This window comes from Vulpes lagopus, chromosome 1 (assembly GCF_018345385.1).
Source record: "Vulpes lagopus strain Blue_001 chromosome 1, ASM1834538v1, whole genome shotgun sequence".
Taxonomy (NCBI): Eukaryota; Metazoa; Chordata; class Mammalia; order Carnivora; family Canidae; genus Vulpes; species Vulpes lagopus.
In genome coordinates, this window is record NC_054824.1 from 97,095,029 (window position 1) to 97,109,411 (window position 14,383).

Sequence of the window (14,383 nt, forward strand, 5' to 3'; positions counted from 1 at the left end):
CTCTGGGACCCTGGAGTCAGCCCCCGCAGTAGCTCCGGGGCTCTCAGTCTGCAGGGCCTGGGGGCGTCCGGGCGGGGCCGCTGATCTGCTCAGTTCCAGGCAGGAGCGTCCTTGCTGTCCTGGGCCCTCCCGGCCTCTGCCTGTCCCGGGGGAGGCCGGATCCTGGGCTGTGTCCCGGCGCCCTGTGCTCCGGGGCCTGCGCTGTTGGATTCGCGCCGCCGCCCGAGCCCCTCCGAGCTGTTCCCGGAGCCGCGCAGCCCCCTCCGCGGAGCTTCTTCCTCCGCCCGAGCCGCCGCCGCCGAGCTGTTCCCGGAGCCGCGCAGCCCCCTCCGCGGAGCCGCCGCCCGAGCCCCTCCGAGCTGCTCCGGGTCCCGCCGAGCGCTGCAGCCCTTAGGGAGCTCGGGGCACTCTCCGGGGCGCGGTTCCTCTGTGCCGAGCGCTGCAGCCCTTAGGGAGCTCGGCGCACTCTCCGGGGCGCAGTTCCTCTGTTACTGTCCCCGGGAGCCCGAGGGCATCCCCGCCTTTCTGGGGATCCTGCTCCAATTCCCGGGGAGGCCTTTCCGCGGGGAAGGTCGGTGCAGCTCCTGCTCCTCCGGGACGGGGCTCTCCTGTCCTGGGGACACTCGCCCCGGCCTCAGCCCGGCTCCTCGGGGCCCTCCCCCTTGGAGGCCTTTTGTGTCTTTATTTCTTTTTCCCCGTCTTCCTACCTGATAGAAGCGCGAACTCTTCTCACTGCAGCGTTCCAGCTGGTCTCTCTTTGAATCTCAGGCCGAATTCGTAGATTTTCAGGATGATTGGATGGTTTTCTAGGTAATTTGTTGAGGACAGGTGACTTGGGAACCCTGCTCCTCCGCCATCTCGCCCCTCTCCCCTCTCCCCACTACTTTTTAAAAAAGATTTTATTTATTTATTCATGAGAGATAGAGAGAGGCAAAAACACAGTCAGAGGGAGAAGCAGGCTCCCTGGAGGGAGCCCGATGCAGAACTCAATCTCCAGGATCATGCCCTGAGCTGAAGGCCAATGTTCAACCACTGAACCACCCAGGCGTTCCTGGTTAAATCTTTCCTATACACTTCACATCTTCTGAATTGATGTCTTGGCTGAAGAGTAGGCCTACACTGTGGAATACTCTTCATAAATATTGTGTCCATATAATTTCAGCTGCAATAATCATAACAACAACAACCAAAGCACCAATAACCAAAAGTAACTGAAGGCCAGGGCCCAGGGCCTTCCTTGGCCTTCCTGGGCCAGGAACTGTTCTAAACATTTTACATATATTAAACCATATGCCTCGCAATAATCCTATGAGGTAGAGGCCTTCTATGCCTATTTATAGAATAAATTTAAGCACAAAGAGGTGCAAATATCAAATTATCTGGCCAGATGTGGCTTAAGTAAATACATTGTTGTGTATTTACTGTATAACTACTCTATAACAAGTCCATAGATAGAACATTCCAGGTTTGGTCCTAAGGTCAATAGCATATAGGCCCTAGGTGAATTTTTTCTGTGCCTTTTCAGGTCCTTCTCTTATGGCTACAAGTTGGCTGCCATACCTCTAAGTGTTCCTTTCTTATGTAATAATAATATTAATATTGACAATATTAATAAATCAGGGAAAGGGAGTAGGAAGGAGCCATCTTCTTATAAGTTTCTTTTTATCAGAAAATAAATCTTTGCTACAAGTGCTTTGGCAAAATCCCTTTAAATTTATGGGTCAGAACTGGGGCATCTGGGTGGCTCTGTCAGTTGAGTATCTGACTTTTAGTTTCTGCTCAGGTCATAATCTCAGAATTGTGGGATTGAGCCCCGAGTCAGACTCCCCACTCAGTGGGGAGTGTGTTTGAGGACTCTCCTTCTGCCCTACCCTCTACTTGCACACATGTTCTCTCTCTCTCTCTAAAATAAATAAATGACTCTTTAAAAAATTTATGAGCCAGAACTTATTCACATGGGACTCCCAAGGTTTCTTTTATGATGGGAGGCAAGTGCTGTTGGAGAGAAAAAAGGACAAAGAATGGGTTTTGGGTTGGCAACCAACAATGGCTGGGTCACTTTAATATATCCTGCCAGAAACCCAAGATTATGTCCTCTCAGTGATGGTTCCCTGACACTTTAGGAGCTGGAAATTTGTAGATGAAATTCCTTTGTCCTTTGTTACTTTCTCAGTTTGAGAACTTCCTATATTAGTTGAAGTTTAATAACAAAGAATTATAAGCGCATATTATATTTATTTTGAAAAGAGAGACAAAAAAGCAAAAGAGAGTGATTCATTCATTGTATTTCATTCATCGATTAAATGACAATTCAAAATATGAATGTTGATCATTATCCATGAGTAGAAGTTTGATGCTAGCTGACGTGCTCAGGATCAATGCCATACTACAGAACTGCAGTGATGGAAATCTTTCGCATCTGGGCTATCTGATATGATAAGCAGTAACCACATATGACAGCATTTGAAATGTGGCTAGTATGATTGAGGAACTGAGTTTTTACCTTTAATTAATTTAAACTTAAATGGCCACATGTGGCTAACAGCTACCCTACTGAACAGCATAAATGTAGAGCAAGGAAATATTTTTTCACTTTCTTATTTCTGTTTATTCTCTCATTAGGAGACAGTACTATGTGGTGTAATTCTCAACCTCAATTTTTCAATATCCTTAAAGTATTTAATAATCACATCAAATTATTAGTTTTTTCCTTAACCTCAAACACAATTATTTTAAAGCTGGAATAGAGATAGGGATTAGAAAATCAGAGTGTCACAAAGTCAAACACAGAACATCACAAATTAAAATTTTGTGCACTTTTGTCCTTGTCAGTGTTTGTACTTTATATACTCAAGTTCATTTAACTATTAAAAGCTGTCACTTTCTAGGAACACTTTATTATTCTCAGCCTCATTTACTACATCTTTTCTTTTTGTCTCGGGATTTGTTTTCTAATTGGATTTGAAACATGTCCTTTCCTTCAGATTATTGTTCCATACTTTATTTCAGTGGGTAGCTATAGGGTTCACAGATATCTGTCCTGTCAGGGAGAAGTATCTGAAAATTTGCTTCAGAAAGGCCCCTTTTTAAAAAAATTTCTTTTTATTCTCTCACTAGAGACAGTATTACATAATGTAATTCTCAACCTCAGTTTTATAGGACAAAGCATTGGGTGTCCTCTGCTTGCAGCTTGGTTGTCACACCTAAAAACAAGGCAAACAAAGCTGGACAGTGTCCAGAGAAGCTAAAAAGATCTGGAATCTATGGTTTAAGAGATTATGATCATGACTATTTCCTCTCAGCTTTGAAAACACATCAGGCCTTCAATATACCACATACAATAAAGTGTAAAAGTCAGCCTGCTGGCAAAATCTCCTATTGAGGGTATGTTCCCAGGACCAAAATCCTCTGACGCATCCCATCTGCTGCCTCCTCTCCACATTCCCCATGCTCTCTTAGATTCTTGATGCTGTACTCTAACTTTCAGGATCCGCTTTTGGCACATCCTTGGGTTTAAAATTCCTTCTCTGATTTTAGCCATTATCCAAAAGACAGGAGATCAAAAAATGTTGGTGAGAATGTGGAAAAAAGAGAACCCTTGTGTCCTATTGATGGCAATGTAAATGGATGCAACTAATGAGGGAAACAATATGGAGGTTCCTCAAAAAATTAAAAATAGAACTTCTATAGGATACGGTAATTCCACTTCTGAGTATTTGCTCCCCATCGCCAAATAAAAACACTAATTAGAAAAGAATTATGAGCCTCCACGTTTAGTGCAGCATTATTTATAATTGTGAAGACATGGAATCAACCCAAGTGTTCATCGATATTTGAATGGATTAAAAAAGATAGGTATCCATACAACCATAAAAAAGAATAAGATATTGCTATATGTGACATGTATAGACCTAGAGGGTATTATGCTAAGTGAAATAAGTCAAAGAAAGACAAAACCATATGATTTCTTTTATATGTGGAATCTAAAAAACAAATAAACAAACCCAGAGTCTTAAAAACAGAGAAGAAACTAAGGGTTGTCAAAGGGAAGGTGTGTGGGGGGATGAGTGAAATAGGTGAAGCAGATTAAGAGATACAAACCTCCAGTTATAAAATAAATAAGTCATGGAGATCAAAGTATAGCAGAGGGAATATAGTCCATGATATTGTAATAACATTGTATGTGATAGATGGTGACCACACTTATGGTAGCCCTTGAATAATATACGGAAGAGTCAAATTCCTGTGTTGTGTACCTGAAACTAATATATATCATCTATACTTCAAAAATAAAAAAAGAAGAATTTAAACAAAACAAGAAAGGCAAATCTTACAGCTCAGTTTAATAGAATGGATTCTTTATATCCTTTTATAAATACAATATAAGTTGCTTATTACCTCAAGGTTGTGAAGCCAAAAATCTAGAGGTCCAGATGCTTTTAGACAGACTGAAAAATGACCTACAAATTCTGGCATTTAAGGGGCAGTACTTCCCTGAGCCATAAAGAGCATCGTGGAAGAGAACTTCATGCTCTGGTCAAATGTACCCCCCAGTGGAGTAGGATATTTGTACAATTGAATCATGAATCTCATTCAGCACAGTAATGACAGAAACAACATTTGGGCTAAAAATATGGAACATTGGGGTACCTCTTTCAAATAAGAGTCCTAATAAAAAACTATTTTTATTAGCAGCCCATAGAAAAACCACAATATATCTCTGCATAATGCTAATTGTAGATATATAAGCTTTTTAAAATGTCCTAGCATTGAACCTTAACTATGAGAGACTAAAACCCATGAATCGATAGGTAAAATGACTGCACAGAGTTTATGTCCAAGATTAGGAAGATTTATGAGTTTTGGTGGAAGGCTCATTTGAAACAATGGAATTAATATTGAATGCTTCAAAGTCCAAATGTGAAATGACTGAAAAATATGACATGTATTTAGAGTAGTGTTCTGGATTTCCTCCTGTCTTTTGTCTACTTTGCAAAGAGAAAACATATATAAAGAGGTGATGCTATATGATCATTGGGCCAGAATTCCATCGGGGCTTACTGTAGTGCAGAAAAGGAAAGCAGAGAACAAGTTCCCAGATTCCCACATCACATATCTTGACACATATTTTTGACACAACTCCTGTATATCGAGTTTGTGTATGTCTCACTTTGTTCCCACAAAACAATGAAAGCAATTTATGAAACTACATAAATTAAGACTCCAAGTAAAATAAGCAATAAATAAGGGTGGGATGAAACACAAAGCTAGGAATGATGCCAAAAACATGCACACTCCAAAGACCTATACACTGAGTATGGGTGGGGGACACATTTGGCTCTGGTTTTCTATCAGTCAACACAGAAAGAGAAACCTGGTTACAATATCGCAAAATAAATACAGTTGCTCAGGAAAAAAAGTCTTTTTTTTTTTTTTCACATAAAGACCAGAATTTTTTTTCATCCAATTTTTATAAAGAGGATACTATCTGACTTGATAAGCGATGACTAACAATGCTCATACTAGGCATGGCAAAGTTTCATTGATTCTTTTTTTAAAAGGTTTTATTTATTTATTCATGGGAGACAAAGAGAGAGACAGAGAGAGACAGAGAGAGAGAGAGGCAGAGACACAGGCAGAGGGAGAAGTAGGCTCCATGCAGGGAGCCTGATGTGGGACTCGATCCTGAGTCTCCAGGATCACACCCTGGGCTGAAGGTGGTGCTAAACTGCAGAGCGTCCTGGGCTGCCCTCCTTGTTGATTCTTATGGTGGACTTGAATGTTGGTGATGGGGTTATACCAAGGTTTATCTAAAAAGATATTTTGGAATGCGCCTATCCAAAAATTACAGGGTTGAGATTTTACCCTATGGCTAAGCTAACGTGCATGGTTCACTAAGATCGGCAGGAGACACAAGACTCCAGGGTCAAAGACAAAGGACAGTTGATTTGCTCACAGCAACAGCATTAGCCTGAATATCAGCATTTGTTCCCATCCGAGGAGCTCAGATTCCCACAGGGCCACACACACAAAGTGTGTGTGTGTGTGTGTGTGTGTGTGTGTGTGTGTGTGTGTGTGAATATACCTACATGTGCCGTGGAAACCCTGAGCTTAGGCAACTTGACTGTTGGATAATAGGATATGAGCATGTGTTCCTTTTGCCCCAGAGGGAGACATGGCCTTTTATTCTATGGGACAGTAAACAAGCTTTCATCTCCCAAGGCTGGTTCTTAGACAAACATCTTTGAAAAGAGAATCTGGGGCAAGGAAATCAGTACCTCTGCTTATAAGAAACGTATTAACATAAGGGTCCCTTGGAGAACCGTCCCCCACCCACTGTGCATTCCAGGTCATAGTCTAGCTTTCTCTAGCTTGAGCCCTTTCGACCATGTGGAGGAATGGAGGGATTTTGGTTCATTTGAGCTTACTCATCATACCGCATCCTAATTATATTCTAGGCATTAACTACAGCGATAGACAAAGAGGCGTGGTTCATCCCTTCACAGAACATAGAGAAAATACAAATATCTTTCATGTGTTTTTCCAGCCGTTCTTCCTAAATGTCCTCTCGACGGGGATTTTTTGTTTGTTTGTTTTTGGTAATAGATTTGATTTTTGTGGAGCAGTTTTAGGATCACAGCAACATTGAGGGGAATGTGCAGAGATTTCTCATGCCCTTACCCATGCAGAGATACACCCCTTTGTCCTCCTCATTGCCAACACCCCCTGCCAGAGTTTGTTACAAATTGGTTATGTTTGTCACCACTGAGGAACTTACGCTGACAGGTCATTACCCTCCGGAGACTGTATTTTACACCAGTGTTTACTCTTGATGTTGTGTATTCTATGGGTTTGACCAAATGTATAAAAAAAGATTTTCCGTGAACACTGGTGACAATTAATTCAATATTATACCATCTCACAAGTAACACAGCTTCACATTTTATATTTATAGGTAAATAGAAACACATGTGCCTGCAGAGGCAGTTGGACTAGGGCTTCACGTCAACCTTCTCCCATGAAGGAGATGCACAGACTGCCCCACAGGTATCATCTCCAATGTACCTATTGTCAGAGGGTAATTCTTCCTTGAAAATGGCCTTAACTCTCCACCTGATGACATGACCATGGCCCTGAAGTCTTACCCTGAAGTCTTAGCAGGCCACTTAGAGTTCTTTTGGAGCATCTGGAACACCTCCTCTTTAGGTGGGGACATGACCAAAACCTTGATGTTGTCTGCGGGGGTGAATGACCTCTTAGGCAAGGCCCGTTTCCCTAGGCTGTTCCTCCTGCCTGGTCCGAGGAGACCTGGAATACTCGAGCGTCTTCCCTGAATGCTCCCTGTCTTCCCAGCAAGGGTAGCACGGCCAGCTGTCTCTGCCAGAATAATTGCAGATCGCCCTTTATTGAATTAGCCCCCGGGCAGGTCGGAACTGCAAAGACCGATGGCTCACGTCGGGGGACGGGCCTGCGGGCCAAGCAGAGGCTGAGTCTGGAATTCCATTACCTAACCCTGGACGGGCCCCTCCCACTGCTGGAAGAACCAGCCCTCTTTTCAATATTTCTGCTGAGGTTCCCCCCCACCTCCTCTCAGAAAAAACCTGTCGTTTCCTGCTAGCACAGTGGCCTCCCTGGCTTAACTTGATGGCACTGGCATCTAGAAGCCGGGACAGCGGTGCCAGCTGGATGAATGTCCAAACTTGGCCTTGCGAGAGCTGCCCATCCAAGTAAAAAATCACAGATGAAAAAGACCTGTTAAATAACCCAATCCCTTCCGTAGCCGGTGCCAGAGCATTCCTATGGGGAGAGCTTAGACCTGGCCGGCTCCAAATGACTTTAACAATGTGCCTTCTCACGCTTTTTTTGGAAGATGGGGCTGTCTCTTCAATTTTTCGTTTGGTACCTTTTTGGACTAGGGTTCGATTTGAGCAGCATGATTCTGCTTCCCACTCAGTGTCTTGGTTCAGCTGCAGGGAACCCATGAAACGAGCTATTTTCAGACTTGGTATAAATGTTTGGATGCCATCTCAAGAGCTTTTTAGCCCAGAGGGGGGTGAGGGAGAGAGGACATGGGGGGGTGGGGGGCTTTTTGGGAGATGGGTGCAGCTCAGATCCTGGTTCTCCTTAACTGGGGGCTTTGTTATCTTCGTAATTGTGCTTCAGTGCCTGTCTTTTGTTAAGTGCTTTCTGTGCGCCAGGTGCTGTGCTAAGTACTGTCCCAAAGTCCAGCTAGCAAATTGATGAACTTGGTACCAGCACATCTAGTTTAGAATTTAAAGTTCAGCCATGGAGAGTGGAAGTTCTGGAGCTGGATTGCCAGGCTACGGAGCCAGCGCGGTGGCCGACCAGCACGGTGACCTCAGGCCTGTCACTTAACCTCTCTGTGCCCCATTCTCCTGTCTGGAAAATGGAGGTGGTGACATGCCTGGCTGCCAGGTTACTTTGGGGACTACATGTGTTAGTCCACGTGGACTGCTCAGGTCAGTGCCTTGCAAGGGGCAAACCCTGTGGTTTACAAAATGTTGATGAGACAGGAGGTAGGAGATGGAGAGATTTGCTCAGAAGCCCATAGCATCCAAATTTAAACTACAGACTGTTCTATTCCAGAGCCCACCCAAGTGACTGGCCATTAGAATACCCCAGCATGGTCGGGAGACCTCACCCCGCCAGCCTCAGTTTTCCTCACTGGTTAAATGGGAATAACACCATATCTCCTAGAGAGCCACTGCGAAGGTTAAAATGCACTCAGATAGGTAAGGACACTATTCCAGAGCCTGGCCCACAGCTGGCGATCGAGGAGTAATAGTGATTTCTCCATTTCTGCGCCCACACCCCTAGAGTACATGCCTGTATCTGTGTATATGCACACTTACACACACAAGTGTTACATAGAATGAATTGCTATGTAGCCAATGACTTCCTCTTAAAAATTTCTCATGATATTGGAACTTCGGAATGGTTCAAAGTGTCCTTTTACGAGTTTACTCCCATTTAAAAGAAGAATTGGATTGTTTTACTAGATAATTAAAACCAGTTTCCTTCTTTTTTTTTCTTTTTAATTTTTTTTTTTTTACTTATTTATGATAGTTACAGAGAGAGAGAGAGAGAGAGAGAGAGGCAGAGACACAGGCAGAGGGAGAAGCAGGCTCCATGCACCGGGAGCCCGACGTGGGATTCGATCCCGGGTCTCCAGGATCGCGCCCTGGGCCAAAGGCAGGCGCCAAACTGCTGCGCCACCCAGGGATCCCCAGTTTCCTTCTTAATAAGGTTTCATTCTGTTCTAATGGTTTTGGGTATGTCTCTTCTGGATTTTTGAAAGTAGATCATTAAATGGTTAAGAACTGCCTAACTGCTTTTTCTTTCCCCAATATAGATTGACCAAAATTTCAGTTTTTATAATCACAGGGAAAAGAGACAGTTACAACCTAGCAGAGAGAAATGTGATGAGATGTTTTTGCTGTTGTGCCTTCTTTTTTTTTTTTTTTTTTTTTTGGTGTGTGTGTGTGTGGGAAAGGGTGTGATGTCATTTTGTCTCCACCCCCTGTGAGTAAGCCCACAGCACAGCTAAGTGCAGCCGCCCGCCTCTGTCACTGGGAGACAGTTCACTTAAATGCAGCTCCAGGGTTGCAGGACACCCACCAGCATCACTCCCCGTGTGAGGTGGCAAATGCAACATGCTCTCCAGCTTGGGGTGTCTACTTCTCTGTGGAAGTATTGCACTATCCCTGGGAAATGCACAGAAATTGCCAAAAGGCAAGTAGCTCTGATGTTTTGTGTTTTCAGAATAATTTTTAAGAGTTTTTAAATGTTGCTATTCAGTGTGATCTACTTTACCAAACTGGGGGAGGTGGTGGTGGAGGGAATACAGTTATGCTGTGGAGAGTCAAAGTTCAGCTGTGTGAAGGAGTTGCTTAAACTTTTACTCCCCACCCCCCAATTCTGTTACTTACTTTTCAACTGGATCTCTTTAATGCAAAAATGAAGACCAACCTCTTCCATGGAAGAGATATTCATGGTAGCTTGACTCCTACAGATTCAAATTTACAGTATTTGTATTTTTTTGAATCATATGTAGGTGGGTACGGGAGCCTCTTAAAAAGAGTTGTTTGGTGTTTTTATTCCCCTTCCCAGAGACTAAACCAGGACTGGCTTTAGGTCTAAAAAAAAGGCTAATTCTGAAACTCTGCATGGTGTTACCTCACACGTACTTGCTAACTTAGGGGTTGAGGGACTTGGCAGGGCATGCCAAAGTAGGGTCATGTGCTAATTTGTAGACACTTCTCTCCAGGGCAGTTTGGAAGAGGGTTTGATCTGCTGGACTGGGACACTCCCCCTTTTCCTGGCTAAATTGCTCTCATGTTAGTGTTGGTATTTTGTTTACAAATGGCATCAAAAGAAAATTAAACTTCCTAAATTTAGACCCTAAAAATCTTTTGCGCCTATCAGCACCACCACGAGAGCTAGCCTCTCTCTCTCCTGAACCTAGATGTTGCATGTACTTTTTTTTTTTTTGTTTCTCTGCAGAGGCATTTTCTAAGCCAACTCCAGGTCAGTGAAGGCTTTTTATGGCAGACTGTTGTAGTCAGCAGGATTATGAAAAACAGGCTGAACCTACTATACAGCTGTGATGGAAAATATTGGAGGTAATGCAGAGCCGCAGGCTTGTCAAAAACCCGGTGTGCATAGAATCAGAGAGAAAGGTTGTTAGTGTCATAATATCCAGGAGACCCTTCCTAGTTCCTCCCTCTGGATAGTTTGTTCTAAAATCATCTTGTCCCAAGTGAAAACTGTTCTCTCCTCAGTGTGGTTAAGTGTAACTTGAATCCAGAATGTGAAGGCTGGAGGGGCTGGCTAGCTACCCTTTTGCTTGGTGAAGTAAAAAGCAAGAAAATGGGCCAAGTAAACCTTCTTATCTCTGATCAGATCATTATGCAAAAATACATACATACATACACTATTAGCTCCTTTTTCTTCTCTCACGAATTTTGTTTCTTGATCAGAGTGAAAGTGTTTAAGTAAATCAATCAGGAGGCACAGGCATTTCTAATGAATTGTTCCTCCTGAAATATTTAACAAGGACACATCACTTGGGTTTTCTTAGGCTCAGTACCTACCAGATGGTTTTATTTTACCTCAGATTCACTGTGTAGGGATGATAGCTATCATTCTGTTCCTGCAGACTTCTGCAAATTCCAAATGCTTTAATTATCATGTTGCAATCACTGGATACAAATCTCTTGACACAGTTTTCCTTTATTTGTTGCGGTTAAAAAAAAAAAAAAAAAGAAAGAGAAAAGTTGCCCAAAATGGCCACAAAACTTTGTCTAGTTTATTGCACTTTAATTTGAAGAATTTTTATCCAGGTTTCCTTTGTAATCTTAAGAAAATCCATAGTTTTGGTAATTGTTAAAAAGCCCTGTCAAGTTAAAATAATTGTATTATATCAAATAATTGGCAGTCCCCTTGTCTCTGGGGTATGTTTTATCTTTATTATGGAAGCTACTGAGGAACTTTCTGTTAGCTGAAGTCACCTTTCTCAAACTGTGTTTCAAGAATAGGTGTACTGTCCTCAAGGGGGGGGGGGCGGTTGGGCATGCATCTGCTTTCCACCGATAACGTAATGAGTGTTCATGCTTTGTCGTCTTTTGGGGAGTCCCAACAGATGTAAGAATTTCACAAGTTCTGAAAATTACTCAGTAAAAAAAAAAAAAAATCTGTCCATTTTTAACCTATTGTTTCTCAAACTCGTTTAACTAAGAATCCTTTTTCTAGTGAAACAGCTGGAATATCTTGCCAGGGGCTTGCCTTTCACAGAACACACTTGGGGAAATGCTGAGCTAAACAAGAATAAAGGGGTGGGGAAGGATAAAAGAAGAGTTTCTCTTCTTTTCCATTCCTCCTTCACAGTTAGTGATATATCATCTGTGATTTAAGAAGAGGATAGAATTTTGAAGCTAGATAGGACATTAGTCGTTAATTGAGTGGTTGCTGGACCTTTCGATTTATGAACTGGTAAAAATACAGACACATTTTTACTATCAGGGGTCCATTACAGAGGACATACTTAAGTCGTGTGAGGATGTTCAAAGAGAAAACAAAATCCCCATTGTTCACAAGAGCAAGCCATTTTAACATATTTATAAATAAATGACTTTGTACGGATAAGTCTATTTTCATTTTTCTCTCTTCATCATAAACTAATGAAAATTTCATCATAGGCCAATATTTGGGAGCCACTGCCCTAGCTTAACTATTTATTTTACAAATGAAGACACCGAAAAGCAGGAGGGCTACTAACTTTTCCCCATCGATGGCAGAACCAGGACTGGATTCAAGTCAGAAATCCATGATCTGCCAGTTTCCTACCTGGTGAGCTGGTTTCTCTACCCCAAACCTTAGGAGTTACATTGTGCAGTTGTATGTGTGAATCCTACCCTTCTGGTGAATCCAATGGGTCCTGCAAATATCAGAGCCATTATCTTAATCTTCACATTTTCCCAAGAACATATCCTAAAACACAAATACCTATATGTTTTATATGTGTATAGTTGACATATATAGTTGGTCTATATTTATAGTTGGCAATTTGTAAGAAAAATTATTTTTTAACTAAGATATCATTTGTTCCTTGTCTTATGCCTATTTGCATACCTAGCCACACACTTTGTTATAGAAAATAAGATATTGGAAGAGTCTTTCTTACTTTTCAAAAGCTTAGAGTAAAGTTAGAGATTGCTTTGAATGGACCTCTTCTCCCCTCTACCACTCAATGAGTATGTGTTTCGGTAAATCATTTACCTTTGCTAAACCTTGTTTTTCTCATCTGTCAGGGGAATAGTGACAACTGTCTCATAGTGTTTTAGAATTAGATGAGATGAGATATAATGTTAGTCGGGTCATAGAAAAGTGGATCAATATTTTAAAATATGTAGACTATAATTTGTGATCTTGTGTCCAAATTGTCAGACAAATCTCTTGAAGGGCAGTAAATTTAGGCATCATGTTCTTGGCAGAAAGGTGGGGCGAGAGACTTAACCGTTGCTCTACAGACAATGAGAGATGACCTCTCCTGGACGTTAGCCTGACCATCATCAAGATCAAATGTTGCTCTTCTCCATGGAAAGCTGCACTTTTGCCTCAGGATCAGCTTTCCCTGGGGATTGGTAAGGCCTCACAGAGCTTCCTGGAGAGATCTCCCTTGAACTTGTTTTTCAAGAAGAGATTTAAACCATAACGTACAGGGCCTGAGAAGAATCACTACATTGTTTTATACTTTTGAAAGCCCCTGTGCTCCAGCTACCTCTTGGAATCTTTATTCTTGGCACCACAGAACTTTTCTTCCCCCCGTTGCATACCAAGCTAAGATAAAAACCACAGGGAACAATAGGTAGTGAAGGCAGCCAACAAAAGCTTATAGTGGGACATGAGGGGCTTGACATACCTCTGCAGAAACTCCTGTGTGTGGAAGATTATAATCAGCCAGAAGGTGAAGGCTACTATTTCTAGCTAATTCTATCAGTCCTGAGGCACGTGTGAGGAAAATCACAGAGGAACATTCAAGATACAAGTGTAATCAGATAGCCTGAAGGCATAAGGCTGTTGGGTGCGACTCCTGGCATGTGGCAGAGCGAAGAGGCAGCTGGCTCTTTGCCTCGGGTTCTTACCTGACAGGATAGAAATTGTTGATTCCAAAGACACAAACAGGGACAGATGGTAATAATAACAATAACTACCATGGTTATTAATAACACTCATCAACATATTTTGAGCTCAGATTGCCTGTGGTAATTTAGGGCTAAGTATTTCTAATGTGGAAAAATCTAAATTCTCAAAGCTCCCTATTAAGCACCATTCTTTTACAGAGCATAAAATTGTGTCCAGAGTGTTTAAGTGATTTGCCCAAAGTCACACAGTCAGCAAATGGCAAAAGACTATACCCTTAATTTCTGTGTAATATCAGTTCCCTGCTTTACATGAAGATATGCTAATTTATTCAAGTAATAAGTTAGATCCTATGTATATGCAGAGCACTGAGGCTGGTAGACACAGCTCGGCTCCTGTCTTCAAGGAGCTGACAATAGAGTGAGATTATCCTCTAATTTAGGTGAAGCAGAAAGAGCTTTGAGAACAGCCAGAAGGACTCAATCCGGTTTGGAGGGATCAAGAATTAGGAGAGCATAAAGCCCTTAAGTAGTGGCCTGGAAGACAAATATAAGTTGGGGCAAGGAAGGGGATGGCTGAGAGGTGAGGGGGCTTTCCAAAAGAGGCAGCTGCAGGGCCTCTGAGCACTGGTAACCCCCAGGTGCCAGTGCTTGGCAGGTGTTAAAAGTACTCAGAGAAGAAGCCAGGACTGGGGAGTCCATACAGGATGCAACTGTGTCTT

The 14,383-nt window shown here is 42.4% G+C and overlaps 1 protein-coding gene across 33 annotated transcripts in view; it reads left to right on the plus strand.

Moving 5' to 3' along the window:
- Positions 1-9,581: 9,581 nt before the first annotated feature.
- The window catches only part of LOC121482302 (ABI family member 3 binding protein), a 241,038-nt gene continuing 236,236 nt past the window's right edge, over positions 9,582-14,383 (plus strand). For all 33 annotated transcript variants that reach the window (XM_041740203.1, XM_041740557.1, XM_041740276.1 and 30 more), the window contains exon 1: positions 9,582-9,753. In XM_041740203.1, the coding sequence (XP_041596137.1) occupies positions 9,675-9,753 (79 nt within the window). In that variant the 5' untranslated portion in view covers positions 9,582-9,674. The remainder of the gene's footprint in view (positions 9,754-14,383) is intronic.